The sequence below is a fragment of the Mauremys reevesii genome, unplaced genomic scaffold (genome assembly GCF_016161935.1).
Source record: "Mauremys reevesii isolate NIE-2019 unplaced genomic scaffold, ASM1616193v1 Contig61, whole genome shotgun sequence".
Lineage (NCBI taxonomy): Eukaryota > Metazoa > Chordata > Testudines > Geoemydidae > Mauremys > Mauremys reevesii.
In genome coordinates this window covers 513-22,760 of record NW_024100875.1, presented here as the reverse complement: position 1 = coordinate 22,760, position 22,248 = coordinate 513, and the positions used below count along the sequence as shown (strand labels likewise).

The window sequence follows — 22,248 nt, the reverse complement described above, 5'->3', positions numbered from 1 at the left end:
GTGTTATACTTTATGATGGCACCATTTGAATATAAAGACCTGATAAACAGAAACCAGGTGTTGATTGATAGTGTATGCATAAAACATATATATATCAGATAACCCAATCAAATTCCATAGAGAGGGTTTATAAGAAATGATTGTTTCTGTTGCAATATTATAGTGCAATATTTTCCATCACAGTCCACTATCTACCCATTTGCAATTAGAAAATATGTATCACCAAAATGCACAACAGTAGTTCCACAGAATGCATGCTATTAATTCTTAGCGAAGGTAAATATCAGGATAGAAAAGAGATGGAAAAAAGCCTTACCCTCATCAAGTGAAGAAGAGTTACCCATGGTAAAGAGATGTAAATGGGAAAAGCTTGATAAATATGAGTGGAAAGGAAAAGAAAGGCATCACTAAAAATGGGAGGAGGGAGAGGGAGGAAAAAAAAAACAAGTAGTGAGGAGGAAAGACGAATGGTTTGTTTTTCATGTTCCTTACTGTAACTAACTAAAATATTATATTTTGTAAGCGAGGTGGCAATAGCTGTAAAAACCAATCCTCCACTTTACTGAACTGAATTAAAGAGACAGCCATAAAATCAAACATATTCCATTAACTAGTATCTCACACTTCATTATGACTGTAGATAAGCAATTTATTTTGCATACCTTGGGGGCTTGTTTTCACTAGCAAATTACATCAAGTTGGAATATGACCCTGAGGAGTCCTGTTAAGATGATCCTGACCACAACTTTTCAGTCTGTGTAGAGAGGGACAAGACAGGTAATGGATAAACCCAAATGAGCCTAGGGTTTATCCATGACCATCTAACTCCATGTAGAACGTGATGTGTCCCTGACTATACAGACTGCAAAGTTGTGGTCAGCATCAACTTAGCTAACTTTTCAAGGTTAACTTCCAACTCAATACAATTTGCTAGTGAAAACGAGCCCCTTTGCTCTTTGGCATCTATTTAAAATTAACTTTCTGACATACATTAACTGACTGTACAGTATCAATCTAGTGAAGCTCAAGCAATGGCAACTCAGTTATAATTTGTGTGCTAATACTCAACACCTGTCTGACATGGAGTATAGCAGAACCTTACTGAGAGTGGGAGTGCCCCCAGTGCAGATTAGAAAGGTTTCAAAATTCCCAGTGCCAGGGGGGCCAGGACCGTGCTGAAGCACCACCCTGTGCACTAGCACTTAGTAGCATCCTTAAACCAAGGTAGGCCATATATGATTGGCTACTGCAGTGCTCCTCCTCCTCCTCCTCCTCCTCCTCCTGCAGGGCGTTCTCAGTGCCCCAGAACAGCTCTGTTTAGGCTATCATAGAAATGGAAAGTAACCCAGTGACCAAGATTACAGTGAAATGGGTATGCAAGAGCTGTTAGAACGGCCACTTAGGTTCCCTCTTCTTCAAAGACTACTCCTACAAGAGCTACTGCCTCTGCTTGCATGCTTTCTACAGTACTGAGCCCTACCGTGGGTCTGTGCTGAGAAGATGATGGTATTTAGATCCACCTCCTTCCCACTTTATTTGAAGCAAAAGGGGAAAAGGAAGCAGCTGGGGGCTGTCCTCTCCCCTCAGAGCTCATCAGCATATAAATCCTGCCTTAGTGACCACCTCTGAAGACAGACCACCTGTCAATGCAACTACTTGCAGAGGCCAGAACGCTCCTGCTCTCTTGTGTGTAAACCTTTGAAGAGAGACCACCTCTTACAAGTGACCACTTTTGCTAACGCTGATGAGTGGTCGCTCTTGGCAGGTTTTACTGTATTATAAAGTTAAGGCAGTTTGGGCAATGTTCACTACCCTACATGTATCCCAATTTAATTCACTCTGACTGCGTGCTGCCCAACCAGTCAGTGCTTTTAAATCCATCTCTCAATTCTCTAACATTTTTACTAACAATTTATTATCAACAAAATCTCACCAATTTACTGTCCCTTCCTCTCATGAATGATTATTAATCTATAAAATAACACTGATCCATATTAAACCCTGAGCAGGTAATCCCTCTCCAGTGTAGGGAGCAGTCATTCACTGCAACTCATTTTAGCCTACAAAGTTTTAATCCATCACAGAACTTTGCCCTCTATGAGGTGGTTTTTTATTTCCTTGATCAATAGCTTTTTGAAAATCCAAGTAAATTATGATCGCTGGGTCACCTTTCATTCCCAAGTTAATACTTTTTAATATGAACTCTAAAGGGCTAGAAAGACATGTCTTGTAGGTGTCATGCTCGTTTGACCCTATCGGGTTGTACTTATCTAAGTATACTTTACTTTATCCAATAAATTTATTTAAGTATTCACATTAGTCTATCCTTAGACTCAGTTAGTTCTTTCCATTAAAGTTACTAGCAGCTCAGTGGCTAAAACCTTATGCAATGTTTTGCAAATGTGATTTGTTTATTTTTGTGTGCAGTGTCACTGGGTGATCTTTGTATTTGCTTCTGTTCTCCCTACTAGTCCCACCTCAAAAAATAAAAAGTCTGTAATGGTTCAGGAAGAGAACAGGAATTGTTCTTAAACAACATTTACTAGTTATCTCATGATACCATTTTTTAAAATCTGTGCTTTTATCACATCACACTCCTTGTTAACAGTGCTAGCATACTTGTATCACATCATTATATGCTATTTGGTGGCACAGCATTTTTCCCTTCTAGTACACAGAGGCCTACAGGCTTTGAACTAAATAATAAAAGTTAGTAATATTAAATGTTGAAACTGATTGCATTTCCACATTTTACTGTTGGCTTTAACATAATATTAATCAGAAAACATCATAATGTATACTTGTAAAACAGTTCATGCAATTTAATTGCAATGTGTTTTGCTACATCAGGGATTGGCAACCTTTGGCACACGGCCTGTCAGGGAAATCTGCTGGTGGGCTGGGACGGTTTGTTTACCTGCAGTGTCTGCAGGTTTGGCCTATCGCAGCTCCCACTGGCCGTGGTTCGCTGTTCCAGACCAATGGGGGCTGTGGGAAGCAGCAGCCAGCATATCCCTCTGCCCACACTGATTCCCAAAGCCCCCATTGGCCTGGAACAGCGAACCGCGGCCAGTGGGAGCTGCGATAGGCCGAATCTGTGGAAGCTGCGGGTCAACAAACCTTCCCGGCCTGCCAGCAGATTTCCTGACAGGCTGCGTGCCAAAGGTTGCCAATCCCTGTGCTATGTTCACCTTCATTTAAAAATAAAAATATATATATACTGTTTATTCCTTTAGAACAAGCTTGCTATCATAGACCACACTGGCAGCAACAAATTCAAAAAGCTGATACATGAATACTGAGAGCAATAATCAAGGTCATCTTCATAAAACTAAGAAAAATTATTTGTGTTCACTTTTTATATTTTAAATTATATATAAAAGTTTTCCTTTCAAGTCTGGAGAAAAGGCAGACTGGTTGCTGAAAGTATATTCTACCAAAATGTGTTAATATTAATATGTTCTATGAAAAAAACAAAACATCAAATTAACTTTATATGCTACCAATGAGTTCTAGTAATGCTTACATTCAGAGTACAAAGATTCTGCCTCTTACAAAAACATGCCTGCTGCTGCACAGTTGTTACTAAATTGAGTGACTAGAGCAGATGTCATTGGAATACTTCCACATACAAATGACTCTGTCCCTGGGTTTGCTTTCAGAAATAAACAAGAGTCAGAATACCTCACTTTCAATGCCTCAGTTACAACAACATCCCATGCAACAAACATCTCTTATGGATTTCAAATTTAGCAATGGAAAAAAAAAAAAAAAGAAAAACAATCCAATCTTTAACTTTACTCCTCTTCAAGGTGACTCAGTGATTCAACTGTATGTGTTTTAGGGTTATTGATTATCATCTTAACTGCAGTCGAGTTTATGTTCATTTTAAAATTGGAACAGACACTTCCTTTAATACTTTTTTAGCAACATTTATTTTTTAAAGCAGTCTCTATTTCCTTTGTAATTGAAATGTAAAGATTATTGGTAACCACAAATGTAAACCTTTAACACATTACAAACATATAATATGCATTAATCTTCAGCTTACCAAAACATAGTACAATTATTCATTTGGCCTAGCCATTTTTTTCAGGCTTTTAACAATAAAATCAATTTCCCATGCCAAAAAATCTAAGTTTCATATTTCTGTGTTCTCTTTAAAAAAAGTTTATGCAAGGAATGTGTGATTAACCTTGCATTTAAAATTCACCATGAACTCATTAACTGCTTTCTGGAACACAGCAAGTACCACTAAAATGCAGATATCTACACCATAACTTTGTTAGAGGAACAACAAAAACACGGCAACTTACCAATGTCACTGCTTCTTTCTGAGGAGTCCTTCTCCAAGATTCCGGATACCGTACTGCTCACTAACTCTACTTTTGTACTATCATTCCTACAGTGAGAAAAAGAAGAGGAGACATTTATTAGAGTTTGTCTGTGGGTAACAATAAATTGCCAGCTTGCAATTAATAAAAAGAGGGGGGACGTGTTCCTCCTGTGTAGCACTGAGTTATAGCAACCTGTCACAGAGAGCCATCTCTAGTAAGCAGACATACTGCATGGATTAACCTTATCTCATTTCTCTTTAACACCTGTCAAAAAGCTATTTTAGACACAGCAGAGCCCTAAATTATTCCTCAAATGTTCACAGCATCTCAACATGAAGGAAATCTAAGGGCAAAGGGCTACCCTTCAACAGCTTATTCTTAGTTGCTTACAATTAATAATTGGTGCTTAGATATTATGGATAGGTGAACCAGAAATCTGCAAATAACTGGATGAAGAGAAAAAATGTCAAGCTGGGATAATGGGATCCAGCAGTGCTCTGTTCTGTTCATTGAAGCAGTTTCCTCACCATGGTAAGTGCTTCTGACTAAAAAAAGAAGATTTCTGTACATATTACTCATCATTAGGGTATGAAATCCCTTTCTGTGGTTTCAAGGATGTCTCTCAACCCAGGAACTGTAGAGTGAAAATTTCTTCCCCATAGAAAAATGACAGAGGAAGGGTGATACTTTATATAGGGAGGGGGCTGAAATTTTTAACAGCAACAGTGATTCAGTGAGTAACCCTGTTTTCCTTCCATGCAAAAGCTCACATACCACATACTGGTTAAGTTTATCGAAGCAATATGACCACTCAGACAGAATAAAATGGGATCAGCGGTAGGAGCACATGGTTAAACTGCACAGGTCCCCCACACAACATCCTTGTGAAAATTTACTATGAGATTTCAAGACCGCTTCAGTTCACTTAATGGAATAAAAATCTGTATTATAGTCATGAAATATTTATCTCATTTCATGGCCAGCCTCACAATATTGTATAATTCCCACAATAATTGTCACCATACATACATAAATAGTATTATCTATATAGTGTTATTGTGCACGTCTTTGCACGCTGGGCAAAATGTGCCAAATATATAACTGTCCCTGCAACTAATGACTTAGATATTTAGTGTTTCTTAAAATAGCAGTAGTAGCTATTAATAAATTAGAAATAAAGCATGATCTTCTAAAGACTTAGCATTTTGCTCCTTACTTTTCACTAGCAGATACCACCTGTCTGTTTCTGGTGGTGCAATCTGGCAAAGGATGGTTTGGATTTAGTGAAGGATGCCAGATTTATAAGCATGCACATGGCATTAGCTATTAGAACTGTTCAGACTAAAAATTCTGTAACGGATAAGAAGTCTGGAAAGTTTTGTTGAAAACTGGAAGAAATTACAAAAAAATGGATACATACAGATAACACTACTGTAGGTTGAAGAGAATACTTAAGAATGTAAAAAGACAAAAAAACCTAGTTGATGATCTAGAAAACAAGATCATATTATGAAATATTAAGTTGTCAGGACGTCCCTGTAGGTGAGGAAGCAGGAGAAATTAAGACATTCCTGTCACACTGGATTAGTAAAAGGCTGATGATAAATGAAGATGTTCAGAATGATCTACTTGATCAATAAAATTCTCTCTTTTTTTAATCACTGGAAGAAATGTATAACAAAGTAACAGTGTCCTGGTGGTAATCCAAAAAACTGTCTTCATTGTACCTCCCCTGGACCTCTTTGCCCAGGTGTATTTAATGGTGAAGAAAGAATGCTAATTGGAAGTGTTCTGAGAAAGGGATGAATGCTGTTTGGGTTGGGGTTGTAAACTATTACGATTTTAAGACTGAAGGATACTGAGGCTGACCTTGATGTTGGATTCTTAAAGGATACTTAACATACCTGTCTTAAGGAATGCTAAATGTCCTTCAAGACTTCATATCTTAAAAATGTTCCCAATGAACAGAATTTGTCCATCACATACACATACAAGTTTATTATAGGGTTGTTCACAGGGGTGCTAGGACAATTTTTATAGTGGAGGTGCGGAAAGTGTAAACCATGTATCTGGTTATTACTGCTTCAAGTCCAGGAAGTGCTGCCACATCTCCAGCACCCCAAGTTGCTCATACCTTAAATGTTCAATTGCTGGCACCAACCTTTTGCCATTTGTATAGCCTTCTGCTATTCCTTCAAAGAGCAATGCCAGTCCTTTGTAATGCACTTCATCTCCAATAGATGAAAGTGAAAAATATTGCTTCAGATGAATGTATCTCAGAAAAACAGGGTAAAACCCTGGTTTCAAAAGAGTCATCTGAACAGATAGTATGTGCCTTGTCTACACTAGACAATTGAACTACAGGTAACGGGTGTAATTACCAATAGTGCAGCATGCCCAAATAAGCCATTATGTCTGGGACAGGTCAGTTGCAGCTTTGCCCCACATCCAAACTTGTTGCAGGGCGTTCTTGGTACCTAACCCACAGTCCTTGAAGCCCTACCCAGGCTCCAAAAGAAAATTATTTATTGAACTGAAGAAACTGATTTTTATCACAAAATATAAAAACATCCCACTGAAACCCATGAGATGTAAAATTCTTGAACACACTAGAATAAGGATGCCGTTGCTAACCATCAGCAACAGAAATCTAAGGGGAATTTTGTTAAAATCCACAGGGTTTTTCCCTTAGAATCTGCAAAGTTTCTGTAGGAGTTAAATTTTTTTTAAATTGTCTAATTGGCCTGAGTCTTACAGATCTCAGTATAAGAAACCAGAAGGTACTTTCAAAATATTTATTAGCTTATTAAACTGAAATGATTGTAAAAAGAAATAACCAACCAAATCCTGCAAGCTACATTTAACAAAAACACCATTTTTACCTTAATTTTCCAAGTTTCTGAATTATCCAAATAATTAAAAGGCTATTTTATAGATTTGATCATATGAATGTGTAGCCTTATTCCTATAAAATGTCCTTACAAATAGGCATAACAGGATACAAAAGTGACCCTGGATAACCAATTAGTTTAAATTAGCTGATAAAATAATGAGTGGTAAACAGTTAGCAATTGTGGCATTTAAAGGGGCAATATCAACTTAAACACATTTTTCTGTACTTTTAAAAAAACAATTACTGTTACATGTAACACCTACTCCCATAAGAGATTAGAGGATTACATATTTCTCTCTCTTTTCTGTGTTACAGTATGTACCGGACAGCACTTTGAAGCTAGTTTCACTGTTTACCCTTCTGTAGGTCTTTCAGACAGCTAATGGAGAAACAAAAACATTCTTAATCATAGAAACATGAGATTGTATGTATTTAATATTTATTTTCTTTAGTGTTATGTTCAAGCACCTCCCATGTGTAGTCAGGTGGGGAGAGAGAGACACTTCAGTAAGACTTCATAACCTGGCAGAGGTCAAGGGCAGGTGTAGCATCTTAAATTATTTTTTTAATTGACTAGATTTCAATAAAGAGTGTCCTTTTATAGGCTATTATTAGACAAATGAAGGGAAGCATGATCTATGGGTCCTATTCTATTCAGGTTCTTAACCTGCCCTTATCAAGGTAGTATATGATCACCTAAAGTTAAAGTGAAGGACTGAGAGTCAGGACATCTACGTTGTGTCACGGACATTGTGTGATCATGAGCAAGTCATTTAACTTCACCATCCTCTGTTCCCCCACTTGTAAAATGGAGTCAATTATACTCCAGTGTGTAGCAAAACTTAATCAATGCTTGCAAAGGATGTTGGATAGCCACTGATGGAGGCCATAAATTATTTTTCAAGCAGCATTCTAGAATAGTACCTTGAGTATGTCATTGTGTAATCAAAACACATTTTGTAACCCAGTTTGCAACATGCTTAGACTTGGACTACAATAGCCAGGGAAAATGGACTGAAATCAAATTAGCCCCGTTCTAGGCACTACAGTGTTTAAAAGGGGAGCACACTAGCTAATATTACTCACTATTATATTTAACTATCCAGGAGGGTAGACAGGGCCACGCAGTGGCCAGAGCTAATCTAAAGTTGTTGGTCTTGTAACTTGAGTTAACAGAGTGCCAATTAACTTGAGTTAACTAACTTGATTGTACATGCTAATATAGACACTCCGCAAACTTTACAGCAGGAATAAACATCTTCAAGTGTCTAATTGACAATCAATTCAAGTGAGTTACAATAAAACCAAAAGCGCTAGACTAGGTAAAACCAGTGTGACAGAGTGATGATACAGTATCTAACCAAAGGAAGTTAGAATTGGAAATGAATAGTAACATCAATAGAACACCTAAACTCTATGAATGTGCAGCTTTAACAATACCTTGTATGCGTCAGAGGCACAGCTGGTCTTTCAGGTCGTCTTGGGGGCAATGTACCAGGTTTGTTCAGAGAGTTCGTTTTTGGTGGTCGAGGTTTCTTCGGAGGTATAGCAGGGACTGAAGGCTTGTGCAAATCTACCAGTTTTTGCTCTCTTTCTGGTCTTTCTTTAAATCAATTTCCCCCCAAAAAAGAACGAAGATCTTATTAAGTGGAATTCTCTGGCACATATTGATTTACAATGTACAGAAGCTATGAATGTTAGTTAAACCACATCTAAGAAATAAGTCTGCATTCGTCACTGTTCTGCCTTACTTCACTCTTTTCTGAGAATAAAATGTTTATACCAGTTTTGCGCTAAACACATTTCAATAGTTTGAATTTGCATTAAACCTGCTCTTGGCTAATGTGTAGACAGTGTCTGAATCTGAGTGTAATTTCTGATTTTAATCATTAAAAAACTTATTGATTATCTAAATAACTATTAAAATAAGAAGACAAGAGAATTACACATCATACAGAAACATTTTCCCCAAGCTCACTTTCATACTAATATTTACTCTGTGAGATAATACTTAAGTTAGAAGAGCACAAAAATAAGGATAATTTTGTGTGTTCTTAATGCTCAGCTGAAACATGCAAAAATCTTCTTTTAAAAATGTATTCTGCAGGAATTTAATACAAATATACTTAAATGAAAAACTAATCAGCTTAAGATACTAGGGTCAAAGTATAACAACTTGGGGGCCAACATTTAGACACCCAGATTCATATTTAGGCATCTAAATAGAAGTGGCCTGATTTTTTTTTTAAATTTGGGCAATTGGAACCACAGGAAGTAAGTACCTCTCAAAAATGGGCTTATATTTGGGATTCCAAGTTTCAAAAGTAGTTAGTTTGCGTTTAAACTCATTACTTTTCATAGGAAATTCTACAGTCTTTAACATGCCAATGCCTGCTATTGCTAGGATGTATATAGAGCACATACAAACTGCTTGAATAGTCCCATTATAAAATATGCTGTAAATGCATATTGTAAAATGTAGCTAAACACTTTTACCACTGTAGATTACTTGGATGAAACCTTGGCTCCACTGAAGTCAGTGGCAAAACTCTCACCCTTGTCTCTCATAATATACCAAACCCATCAGTGACAAGATGGTCTACAGTATGTTGTGACTATACACAGAAATCCCTATGGCATACACTTAAGAATATTACATAGAGCCAGGCTACCTCTTCATAGGTTTTAGGATACTAGGTTAGAAGAAATCATGGACCACAAAAACAGCCCTTGGCAATTTATCTTTGTTGATAATACTAGCAGGAAAAAAAATTGGCAACACAAAAATGTGTTCAAAGGTCTGATTTCAACTCATTCAAGCCCTGGAGACCAATTTATTGCTGTGTTGTCTAAGTGATGGAAAATATTATAAACCATTGTATTTCATAGGCATATTTGAATAGGCTAGCGGTTTAGGTTAAGGATAGTGTCAGCCATTAGAGTAAGTTATGGCATATCATTAGTCAACTCATGTGTATAGAAAAATTAATATAGAGAGCATAATCCAAGACAAAAGATCATATTAGGTCATCTTGCTCACCCGGCAGGGACCTATTGTTCACTACAAAATATACTTTATCCAGTCTACTTTTACATGATTCAGTCTTCCATAATCTAGAAGATCTCATAATTTTAATTCTATTTGCTCCTGTTGTTATTATTAATTATTATTTTTTACTATTTGCACTGTGGTGACAAGCAGGAGCCCCACACATGGACCAAAACCCCATTGTGTTAGTCAAGATATTGTACAAACACATAACAAAAAAGAAGATACTGCCCCTGGTTATATTCTTGCAACACACTACCAAATCCTCCTCTTTTTTTGGTGTTCCGTAGAACCTAGAGATAGTTCCTATTCTCCTCTTATTCATTGACTAGCCAAGCTATAGATATTTATTTTTTGGTAGTGTAATATCTTGTAATTCTCATTGTTTTTATACTTGACTGTATAACTCAAAACTGAAATGGAAAAACATACTGTATCATTGTTAGGATGTACAAGGTAGCTCTTATTTTCACTCCCACCCCTCTCTTTTCTATGGCCTGTACCATTTGCCATGTTATTAATACTGTATGGAGAGCTAATAGGGTTATTACATACTACAAAGCTTGTACAGTAAGGTTGTCATCCTAATGATTCTGATGTGACATAATTACACCAAAACTGAAGTACATTTTTAGATATATGTGTAAAATGGCATTAAGACTTTAGCTGTGCTGTCTTTTGTATCAAGAGCCCTCTTTATGTTAATAACAATACACAGGGGGCTACATAAACCATTTCAGAGAGAACGCAAGGAAAACCAAACAATCAGTATAAAAAGAGATAAAGTATTTAAGAAGCCAAGTGATAGTGTCATTAAAACTTAACACTCTCTGAAAAAATAGTGTTCTGATACTTTTAAAAAAATTTAAGTCGAGATGAGCTAAGACAGCTATCTGAGATGAGTGAATTCTACACCCAGCCTGTGTCTTAAAGTTTCCCACCATTGGAACTTCACCAGTGGTAGCAACAGGAGGAGCACCAGTGTAGATGGACCCTCAGTGTTTTAACCATTCTGTCATCTAAGTCTACTCAAAGCAGGTCTAGAAAGTAACATAACATGGTTAAAATAGACCATGTCTACACTAGAGAGCTTACTGCTGTAGCTGCACTGCTGTAAGAACTCTAGTGTATCCAGTCTACGCCAATGGGAGAGAGAGCTCTCTTGTTGACATAATTAATCCACCCCCAACGAATGGTGGTAGCTAAGTCGGTGGGAGAAGCCCTGCCCACACCAACGCTTATGTCGGTGTAACTTATTTCTCTCCGGAGTGTGGTTTTTCCGCTTGTGTTCCATTTGTGACATTCAGCATCTGGCTACTTCACCTAAAATATGCCACAGAGGCCACAAGGAATTAAATACATTCCATGGCCTGTAAAGTAATTCTAGAAATGGCCATGGAAATCTAAAAAAAGTCAAGTCTCCTAGCCAAAGTCCAATGTAAGATACTATAGGTGCAAATCTATAAACAGTTGCATAATATCACTGCAATAGATACAATGCAATATCTACTAAACCCAATATGATTCCCTTATCCTTGTCCCAGAAATTACCCCAGAAACAATGATAGGATCCTTGCAAAATTAATGTAATCACATATGTATGAGAGTTGGAAGTAAACATCCACAGAACACACTTAATTAAATCTATCTACTGACTGGAAAATGAAAACTTGAATCAACCTCCTTCTCTATTCATCATTCTGCAAACAGTAGACATAGAAGCACATTTCATACCTTTCTCCTCTGTTCGATTAGGAAGACATTCTGGCCTTTCAGGAGGTACCTTTTTGATTTCATGTTTTCTGTCTGTGGTACCTGTCAAAGAAAGGAAAATTCATGATTCTGCAAAAGGATATCTGCAAACAAACCAAGCAAAAGATATACATTTAAATTTTCCCCTCTTTATTTTGATTTTTTGATTACCCAATTTTGAAATTTTCACGCTTAAATTAAAAATTAGCCCATTTTCAATTAAAATTATTTACTTCACAAACACATGCAAAATGTCATGACTGTGTAGTCTTTGCAGCCAAGGTACATGACTTCCGATACATCTCAGGAGAGCAGGCACTTGCAAAATGAGCACACAATTGTTCCATTCCAAATATCAGGGAGTCAGAAAATTAAATTTTACAATCCTTTAATTCTGTATCATTGTTAGACTCAAAAATATAAAACATATAAAGGGGGTATATATACTACCCAACAGATTTTTTTTACCCAAGTTTTTTATTCTTATTCCCAGCAGTTCATTTCCACAAATGTTAGCAATGGTAGGAGCACAAGCAAAGACAGTGCTCTGGGTGGTTGCTGGCATTTTAAAAGAATGCCTTGCCTATAGCTGCTCAGGGCAAGTCTATGCCACACAGTGTCCAAAATAATGGTGACCACCAGCATCTTGCCTACAATAGCCACCCCACAGTTGCTATCAGAAAGGAGATGAACCAATAGTGGCAAGTTTTAGCAGAATTTTCCTGGTGTAGACAAGATTTAGTTCTAGTCCTAGACAAATTTTATAAGTGGGGCCCGACCAAATACATGGTCCATTTTGGTCAATTTCATGGTCATATGATTTTAAAAATAATAAATTTCATGGTTTCAGATATTTAAATCTGAAATTCCACAATGTTATAACTGTAGAAGTCCTGACCGAAAGAGGTGGTGGGTGGGTGGGTGGGTGGGTGGGTGGGTGGGTGTGTGTGTGTGTGTGTGTGTGGTGGTGGTGGTGGTGGTGGTGGTGGGGGAGGGAGGGAGGGTTGCAAGTTTATTGTAGGGGGATCATGGTATTGCCATCTTTACTTCTGCACTGCCTTCAGAGCTGGGCCCTTGGCCAGCAGCTGCTGCTCTCCGGCCACCGAGCTCTGAAGGCAGTGCAGAAGTAAAGGCGGCAATACCACGACCCCTCTACAATAACCTTGCAACCCCCCCACAACCCCTTTTTGGGTCAGGACCAGGGCCAACTCCACGGGTTTTGCCGCCCCAAGCAGCCGAAAAAAAAAAAGCCGCGATCGCGATCTGCGGCAATTCAGCAGGAGGTCCTTCACTCCGACTGGGAGTGAGGGACCCTCCGCTGAATTGCCGCCGAATAGCTGGACGTACCACCCCTCTCCGGAGTGGCCGGCCCAAGCACCTGCTTGCTAAGCTGGTGCCTGGAGCCGGCCCTGGTCAGGACCCTCGGTATGAGAAATGCTGGTCTCCCCCATGAAATCTGTGTAGTATAGGGTAAAAGAACACAAAAGACTAGATTTCAAAGGGGAGACCAGATTTCACGGTTTGTGACGCATTTTTCACGTGAATTTGGTAGGGCTCTATTTATAAGAATTATTATAACAGATTTTGGCTTCATTCCACTAGCCAACTACAAGGTGTTACAACCATTTTAGCTTAGCAGAGTTTAAAAGGGCTACATAACACTATTTTGTTCAGCCTGTTTCACTGTGTGTTATGCAGCACTCAAGCACATTTACATTTTCTGAATATGGCAGTACAATACTTGCAGCTGGTCCCTAACACTCACTACTCATCAATGGTAATGGCCCCTCATTAGTGGTGATTACTGGCCATTGTTTCTCTGTAACAGCTCTATCAGACAGGCAACACTTGTATAGCTTATCATGCCGATAAGTATTATTGAACTGACATACACACACATCACCATTTTACACCACATAGAGGAAGACACTACTGCTAGCCTCCCAATTACAGTCACTCTAAACTCATGGGTTATACAAGTCGAATATCCTGAGAAACTTAAGTAGCGACACAGGACTTTAAACATATGTACATATGTACGCGTGCGTGTGCATTCAGCTACGATGTGGGTTGCAGCTGGCCAAGGTTTCGAAGCATGATTACCACACAGTCTCATCTCAAGCCCAGTTTGGGGATATAGTTAAGGTCCCAATTATACTACAATACAAAGTAGAACCAGGCTTTGATTTGTAATATAGACAAAGGCTAATTCTAAACATAGAATCATAGAAGAATTAGAGTTGGAAGGAACCTCAGGAGGTCATCTAGTCCAACCCCCTGCTCGAAGCAGGGCCAATCCCCAACTAAATCATCCCAGCCAGGGCTTTGTCAAGCCAGGCCTTAAAAACCTCTAAGGATGGAAATTCCACCACCTCCCTAGGTAACCCATTCCAGTGCTTCACCACCCTCCTACTGAAACAGTTTTTCCTAATATCCAACTTAGACCTCCTCCGCTGCAACTTGAGATCACTGTTCCTTGTTCTGTCATCTGCCACCACTGAGAACATCCTAGCTCCATCCTCTTTGGAACCCCCCTTCAGGTAGTTGAAGGCTGCTATCAAATCCCACCTCACTCTTCTCTTCTGCAGACTAAATAAGCCCAGTTCCCTCAGCTTCTCCTCATAAGTCATGTCCCTCAGCTTCTCCTCATAAGTCATGTGCCCCCTTGGTAATTTTTGTTGCCCTCCACTAGACTCTCTCCAATTTGTCCACATCCTTTTTGTAGTGGGGGGCCCAAAACTGGATGCAATACTCCAGATGTGGCCTCATCAGTGCCGAATAGAGGGGAATAATCACTTTCCTCGATCTGCTGGCAATGCTCCTACTAATGCAGCCCAATATGCTGTTAGCCTTCTTGGCAACAAGGGCACACTGCTGACTCATATCCAACTTCTCATCTACTGTAATCCCCAGGTCCTTTTATGCAGAACTGCCACTTAGCCAGTTGGCCCCCAGCCTGTAGCAGTGCATGGGATTCTTCCATCTTAAGTGCTGGACTGTACTTGTCCTTGTTGAACCTCATCAGATTTCTTTTGCCCCAACCTTCTAATTTGTCTGGGTCACTCTGGACCCTATCACTACCCTCCAACGTATCTACCTCTCCCCACAACTTAGCGTCATCCGCGAACTTGCTGAGAGTGCAATCCATCCCATCATCTAGATCATTAATGAAGATGTTGAACAAAACTGGTCCCAGGACCGACCCCTGGGGTACTCCGCTTGACACCGGCTGCCAACTAGACATTGAGCTGTTGATCACTACCTGTTGAGCCCGATGATCTAGCCAGCTTTCTATCCACCTTATAGTCCATTCATCCAATCCATACATTTTTATCTTGCTGGCAAGAATACTGTGGGAGACCATATCAAAAGCTTTGCTAAAATCAAGATATATCAAGTCCACCGCTTTCCCCATATCCACAGAGCCAGTTATATCATCATAGAAGGCAATCAAGTTGGTCAGGCACGACTTATCCTTGGTGAATCCATGCTGACTGTTCCTGATCACCTTCCTCTCCTCTAAGTGCTTCAAAATGGATTCCTTGAGGCTCTGCTCCATGATTTTTCCAGGCACTGAGGTGAGGCTGACAAGTCTGTAGTTCCCTGGATTCTCGTGTTATTTATGCTTCTATCATGTGCTATTTTTCTATTTTAGCTCAGTAAAAGAATATATTGATTTTTAATTATTTAGCATGCAACTGATAGTTCTGGATCTAATTTTTCATATCATATCTTACCAGGTATTCAAAACCATCAATAGCAGAATCAGCCTCATGCTAAGACTGGTAAAATATAGTACCAGTGATTTCACACTGTAGTTGGTGGCAGGAGATATTCATTCATAACAACAAGTACAGCATTCTTCAGCCTTAAAGTGTCGTACAGACAGTACCTAAACATTCACAGACTTCTTGTGCATACATAGCATTGTCCAGTCAGTAGACTGGGTTTGGAACTAGGAACCTGAAACACCTGAGTTTTCGTCTTTGGCTTTTGCCCCCAACTCTAATGGCCTTGAGCAAGTCATTTAATTTCCCTGTGCCTCAATTTTCACTTTGAAAAGGAGCGCATAATATCTACCTATCTTGCAGGGCTATTGTGAGGACTAAGTAGCTCATACTTTGAGTGTGCAAAGGGCTATATACAGGCTAAAATTATTATTCTCCCCATTTTACGAAAGGGAAACCGGAAGCAGTGATATAAACAGCAATGTAATCTTTTAAAGGATTTTTCAAAAACGTAGCCTTGATTATAATTTCATTAGTGGATAAAGCATGGCTGATTTTTTTTAACACTGCAACCACCACTAGATGGCAAAGTTATACTGAGCAATGATTCAGGTAGATCATCTGAATAACAAAGAATCTTAAAATTAAATCTCTTTTTAAGTGTCTCAAGACAAAGAAGTGAACTATTGGCATGATTAAACAAATAGAAACAACTGCTTGATTGAGTTAAATTTAAATTATAGTCCCTTGATTCATAATCAGATACACTAGTGAACTGAAACAGATAACAATAGGTAGAAAACCCTGACTAGACTGGCTAAAATTTCCCAATGGTGTTAAATAACGGTGGGAGTGTGATTGCAGAGAAACCATTGGATTTTTAACCAAGAGGTGGGGAATAGAAAACAGTGATTAAAGTCCTTTGTCCTCACTAGTGCCTGAACCACTGTGACAACAACTGGGAAATTTTAGGGGGAAAACATTAGTGCAGACAAGGCCTTTGAGACCATCCCATTCATTCTGAGTTGTTATTATGACCTAAACACAACTTGAATTCTGTCTTTAAGGCTAAAATTTTCAAAAGCACTTTAAGAAACTTATGCCTGGGCTACACTAGCAGGGGGGTTCGAACTAAGATACGCAACTTCAGCTATACTATTTGCTTAGCTGAAGTAGAAGTATCTTAGTTCGACTTACCTGGCCGAGGTGGAGTACGGGCATCGATTAGCGGATCGATTTATCGCGTCCAGATGAGACGCAATAAATCAATCCTTGATACAGTGAACGCTACTGATCCGGCGGGTAGTCTAGACGTACCTCCAGTTGCGTATGTGCCACTGAAACGTAGTCACTTATAACATTTTTACCCTAAGGTCTTATCTACAGAGGTAAAACTGGTTTTGATTAACTGGGTTTGATCATGGTTCATTCTAATATGGTTTAAACACAGTTTGCTTACCCAGAGAATAATATGAATATGTAATTCTTGCTTGTTCTCCCTAACAGCCTCCTTTGATTTAACTCTGTGTAGTCAGACAGAATATCATCAACCAGGTAAAGTGAAGTACATATAATATTCATAAAAAATAATCCAGATATCTTCCTCATTCTTCACAGCAGGGATAAGAGTTTTAAAAACATGTTTAAACCCACATGTTTAAACATAGTGATGCCTAATCTACACTGGGCAGGTAAATCATATTTGTGTTAACTATAGTTAACTCCAGTTCAGCTGCAGTAGTATGGTTTTGGATCTAGCCATTGTAAAAATGCAGACATACCAGGGAACTTGGTTACAACACAGGTTGTCCCCTAAATCAGTTTCAACATGATTCCATCCATGGTTAATAGTGTACTTAAGCCTACCTGTAAAATGTGGATAAACAAGAAACTGAAACTATGGGATTGATCCTGCAACTGGATCCACACATTTGGACCCCTGCATACATGCAGATCCAGTTTCAGGAGTGAGGCCTAAGTTGCAAATAGACAGGAAGAAGGCCATGTATCTCTAGTGTAGATCGGGCTTACAGGTGAAAGGTTAATAAACTTTCCTACTACAGTTTATATTCCCTAACATTATGACACTGACCTTGTAAAAATGTATGCATGTGCTTAACTTTACGCACCAACACAATTTGATTTAAATTCCAAGAACAAAAGTTTAATGTTTAGTATAAACTGTTTGAAATGAACCATAATATTTAAAATAAATCTTCTAATGTATTATTTTCAAATAAGAATTGGCATGTGTCCTCTTTCAGTTCACTCACAATCTATTCAGAAAGCAGATCGCAAACTTTCATGGTTGTGTAATCTTTTGCATCTTGTATCCAATCTACTGTTAGTGATTGAGACTCTTCCTGTATATTGGCTTTGATACGGATGGCATCCATACAAATTTAAAAATACACGTGTTCTGTATGGAATGTGTTTCACTGATGTATATTATATAAGAGCAACAACACCTTACCTGACCCTTGTTTGGTGACAGGAGCTGACGGAGGTGGTGGTTTCTTAGGTCTCTAAAATCAAGGAAAAGCAGAAAAGAGATTGTTTGTAAACACTTGAACTCATAGAAAGATTTGATGTAATAATACTTTACAATGACAATTACAGGTCTTCAGATTCCAGGCCTGTCAATCACACATTTCACAAGTACTAAATTCAATTAAAAGATTTTCAAGAAAGAAAATGTAATTGAGAAACAATATGCCACTTTACTATTTTTATACTTGAAATGTCTTTTAGATAAAAGCTCAGCGTTAAGTGGCTTACAATCACTGAAAACAATGGCCTTTTGTACACTGAAGTAGCCTTTGCAATTAAGATTTAATTTTGTAAATATCCAAAGCCATTTTGAAAAATGTGTAGGCAATGCAGGAGCTGAAATATGTTTCTTACACTAAGTTTGAAGCATAAATGCAGAACACAAGAAATACTCTAGAGGTTACATTTTGCCATTTGCCAATATATGGTTGTTATCCCATTTGTGAAGAACATCTTCAAGCACAGTTATTAAGACTTCCCATGCTTGATGAAATGAAGCTAATTATTCACATCAGCAGCCTATTATTCATCATTTACTTTTATTTTCTCTGCTGTCACCATCCTTCCTAAGAGGACTGCAACACTTTACATGTTTCATAAATACGATCACTGAATTGGTTCCAGATCTGTTTTTCTTCTCTATTATGTAGATTAGCTGCCGGTGGTTTTTCCTTTTGTGCGTGTGTGCACACCATACTGACAGATGCTGTAAATGCCTTGGAGTGAATGCAAAATCAAACGGGGCATATGACACACTAATTTAACTCCCACACTTAAAATAAAAGGTCAAAGCTATTGAGTTAAAACTCTTCTAATAAAAAACGTGTGTGTGTGTGTATTATATATGTTTTTATTAGAGAGGTTATAGATAGATAGATATAAAACACACACACACACTCTCTCTCTCTCTATGTGCTATTCCTCATTCCTCAGGATGACTATTATTCCGCTTAATCACTTGCAACCTAATGGCCCCACATAAAAGCCACTACCTTCTTGACTGAGGAACATTGATCAGGACACCCTTTATTATAGGTGGGGCTGGTAGCACTGCTTACTAAGTTTGCCTGATACTACTCATTATAAGCCTGTGTTTTCAGTTGCTTATAACTTTCCAAAATTTAATCCTTTTGGCTGAAATTTTCCTTGTTGGGTGTCTGCCTCACGCTGAATTTTTTTGGGGGGAAAGTTCAACAATTTTTTTTCCAAATTTAGCCAAGTTACAAGCCTTTGAAATAAAAATTACAGTTCACATGTGCTCAGTAAAGATTTACTAGGGCTAAATAGCTACAGTCTCTGAAGACTCCATTCTCACTGAGTATGGTCTAGCCCCTCACACCTCTCACATGTGACTGGACGGCAGATGCACCATCCCCACAGAGTGACTGAGCATGTTCCAGCCCAAGGCTAAGGAGGTTCAAAGCCTTTCCCTATAGTGGCTGTTCTGGGCCAGGGTGAGGCTGGACACTGGAGCTGAGAGCAGGGAGCCTGCCTCTCCTGTGCTTTCACTGCCAGGAACGGGGGAGGGGTTGGCTGAGTCCAAGCTTGGCTGAAGAGCCTGAGGATGGAGCTTGTGACTAGGGGCTAGTGTCAGGAGGGTGATGGGAGGAAACAGATCAGACAAATAGCTGAGAAGAGGAAACAGGGACTGGCTGGAAAGGAGAGTGGGACTGCAAGTTAGGGCAGGGAGCAGACTGGGACTTGGCCCTGAGCCAGGAGGGGAGACCAGGACTTGCTGGGCAAGGAGTCTGAGACTGGGATGAGAAGCCTGAGCAGTGGAGACTCGGACTGAAAATGTATTAGAAAAGGAGTCTGGAACTAGGGCAGGAGCCAAGGATGGGAAAGAAACAGGAGTGGCACAGGGACTGGTTGAAAGGGACAAGACAGAAGCGCTCAAGCTTGGAAGTCTGCGCCAACAGAGGTGGATTAAGATTTACTGGGGCCCTGGGCACAAATAACTTTTGCCCCCCCCCCAGCTGCCTCGCCCTAGGTCCCTGCCCTGTGCTCCTCCTCTCCCCATTCCCATTCTCTTCCCCCCACCCCACCTCCCTGCCCCACTGCCTCTCCCCACACACCACCCCTTTCCCCACTCCCTCCTCCATTCACTACTCCCTCTTCCCCATTCCCCCACTCCCTCTTCCCCATACCTCTTTCCCCACTCCCTTGCATATTTTTTTCAAGGGTCTCTGCCTCTTCTAGAAATCACTTTCTTTTCATTACCAGGCCTCATGTTCTTTTCCAGGCTCTCCACTCTGATGTGGAATGACATTTTACTCTGTGAAAGAGTTTTTGCTGCTCTCACAAGAGCAATAAATTCCACTTTCATCTTCAATAGTTATGCTAGCTTCTGAGAGTTGTTTTGTGATTTCTTTATCAAGGTTTCCAAGTTATTTAATCTGGCATCCAATTTTACCGTCAGTCCTTGAGAAAGAGTGTCTCTGAGTCTTGAATTTATCACTGATGGCTTACATAATAATCACTCTGAACTATAAATGAAGAGCCTGATTACAAGCTCACAGTATCACCCTGATGACAGAGGAGTTTCCTGAAAATGAGGTAGTCTCTTTAGAGAAGAGGAATCTACCAAGTTCTCTCCAGAAAGTGTGTTAGGATTTCTAAATGAGTGTTAAGGAAATAAATAACCTTGCCTATTTTAAAACAGGCAAAAGAATTTACTCACAGTAAAAAAATAATGGATTCGGACAGAGCTCAAGCATATATGTCATTAAACAAGCTTAGCTTTCTTTTTTCAAACACATGCTAGAATTTCACCCTTTTCTTTCTGGAAGAGTGCTTTAAATTATGGCTGCTGGCAAGACAAAATGACATCTGTCTAAAAGCAGTTGGTAGACTAATGTTTCATACTGTATCACACATACTGTAGACATGTTAATGATTCTGATCATCATTACACCATAAAAACTGAGCAAATTACACCATGATCTCCAGTCATTCTGCCTCAGATAAACTGAGAATGTGGCACAGAGGGCTTTAAAAACAAGGTAGTAGAGTTTGGATGACTGGTTTTATGGGCTAGCAAAATACCTTCCAAAAAATTACACAATATGGCCTCAAGCTACGAACAATCCAATCCCAGATGCTGCTGCTGTTATCCAGCAATGCTACTTTCCTAACCATTTTTGTTTAATTTTGTGCAAGTGTAACTTGTCTTGTATGAATCATAGAAATCAGAGCAGAATTTCATCTCAACTTTTATCCTATATGATAAAGCAAACCAGAAGGAAATAATTACACTTACCTCTTTTTCAAAATCAGAGGAAGAAGCTTGACAAAGTTATCTGGAAACACTCCACGCCTGCCATTGAGTTCTCCTTCCCACCAGCCTGCATCAATGCAATCCTACAATACATTAAAATAAAATGTCAAAAATTAAGCGTGCGTATGCTGTACAGATTTATGGGTTGTAAGGCAGTTTGCCATAACCTTCTGCCTTTTCACCACAGCAGGACAATTTTCTAGAGTTTCAGGTATGCAGAACACTCTCTAAATGAAAGCTACAATAATCACCCTGGTTCATGTTGTGATGTGGAATAAGGAGGAAAGAACAATAAATGTAAATGCTTAATCAAGATTGGCTGGGCTTAAAGCGAAATGTTACCATTTAATCCATTAAACCATATGAGCCTTTGGCAGGTATGATGTTACTTCTCTCTGATTACATTTTAGTAAAATAAAATGATTTTATTAAACAAATACATTTTAGAATGCATTCCAAGCATTAATAAGACTCCTTTATTTTAATACTAAGGCTCTGAAATGTAAAACCTCTTCAAAGAGACCTTGACACACTATGCACCACAATTATTACATTTGATCACAAGTCCATTTGAACTGTTATATGCTGATTCATTCTTTATTATCACCAATCATTGATTAGCAGTATGTTTACATCTACCCAGAAACTTCTTTTACAAGAGC

General features: G+C 38.9%; 1 protein-coding gene across 1 annotated transcript in view; it reads right to left on the bottom strand.

Annotated features, from left to right (window-relative positions):
- LOC120394495 (SH3 domain-containing kinase-binding protein 1-like) overlaps positions 1-21,669 on the bottom strand; it is a gene marked incomplete at its 5' end in the record, with an annotated part of 47,611 nt that extends 25,942 nt beyond the window's left edge. Inside the window, 6 exon segments of the mRNA XM_039518720.1 lie at positions 4,317-4,402; positions 8,671-8,833; positions 12,014-12,094; positions 18,233-18,284; positions 21,569-21,585; positions 21,588-21,669. Coding sequence (XP_039374654.1) covers positions 4,317-4,402; positions 8,671-8,833; positions 12,014-12,094; positions 18,233-18,284; positions 21,569-21,585; positions 21,588-21,669 — 481 coding nt within the window.
- Between the last annotated feature and the right edge of the window lie 579 nt (positions 21,670-22,248).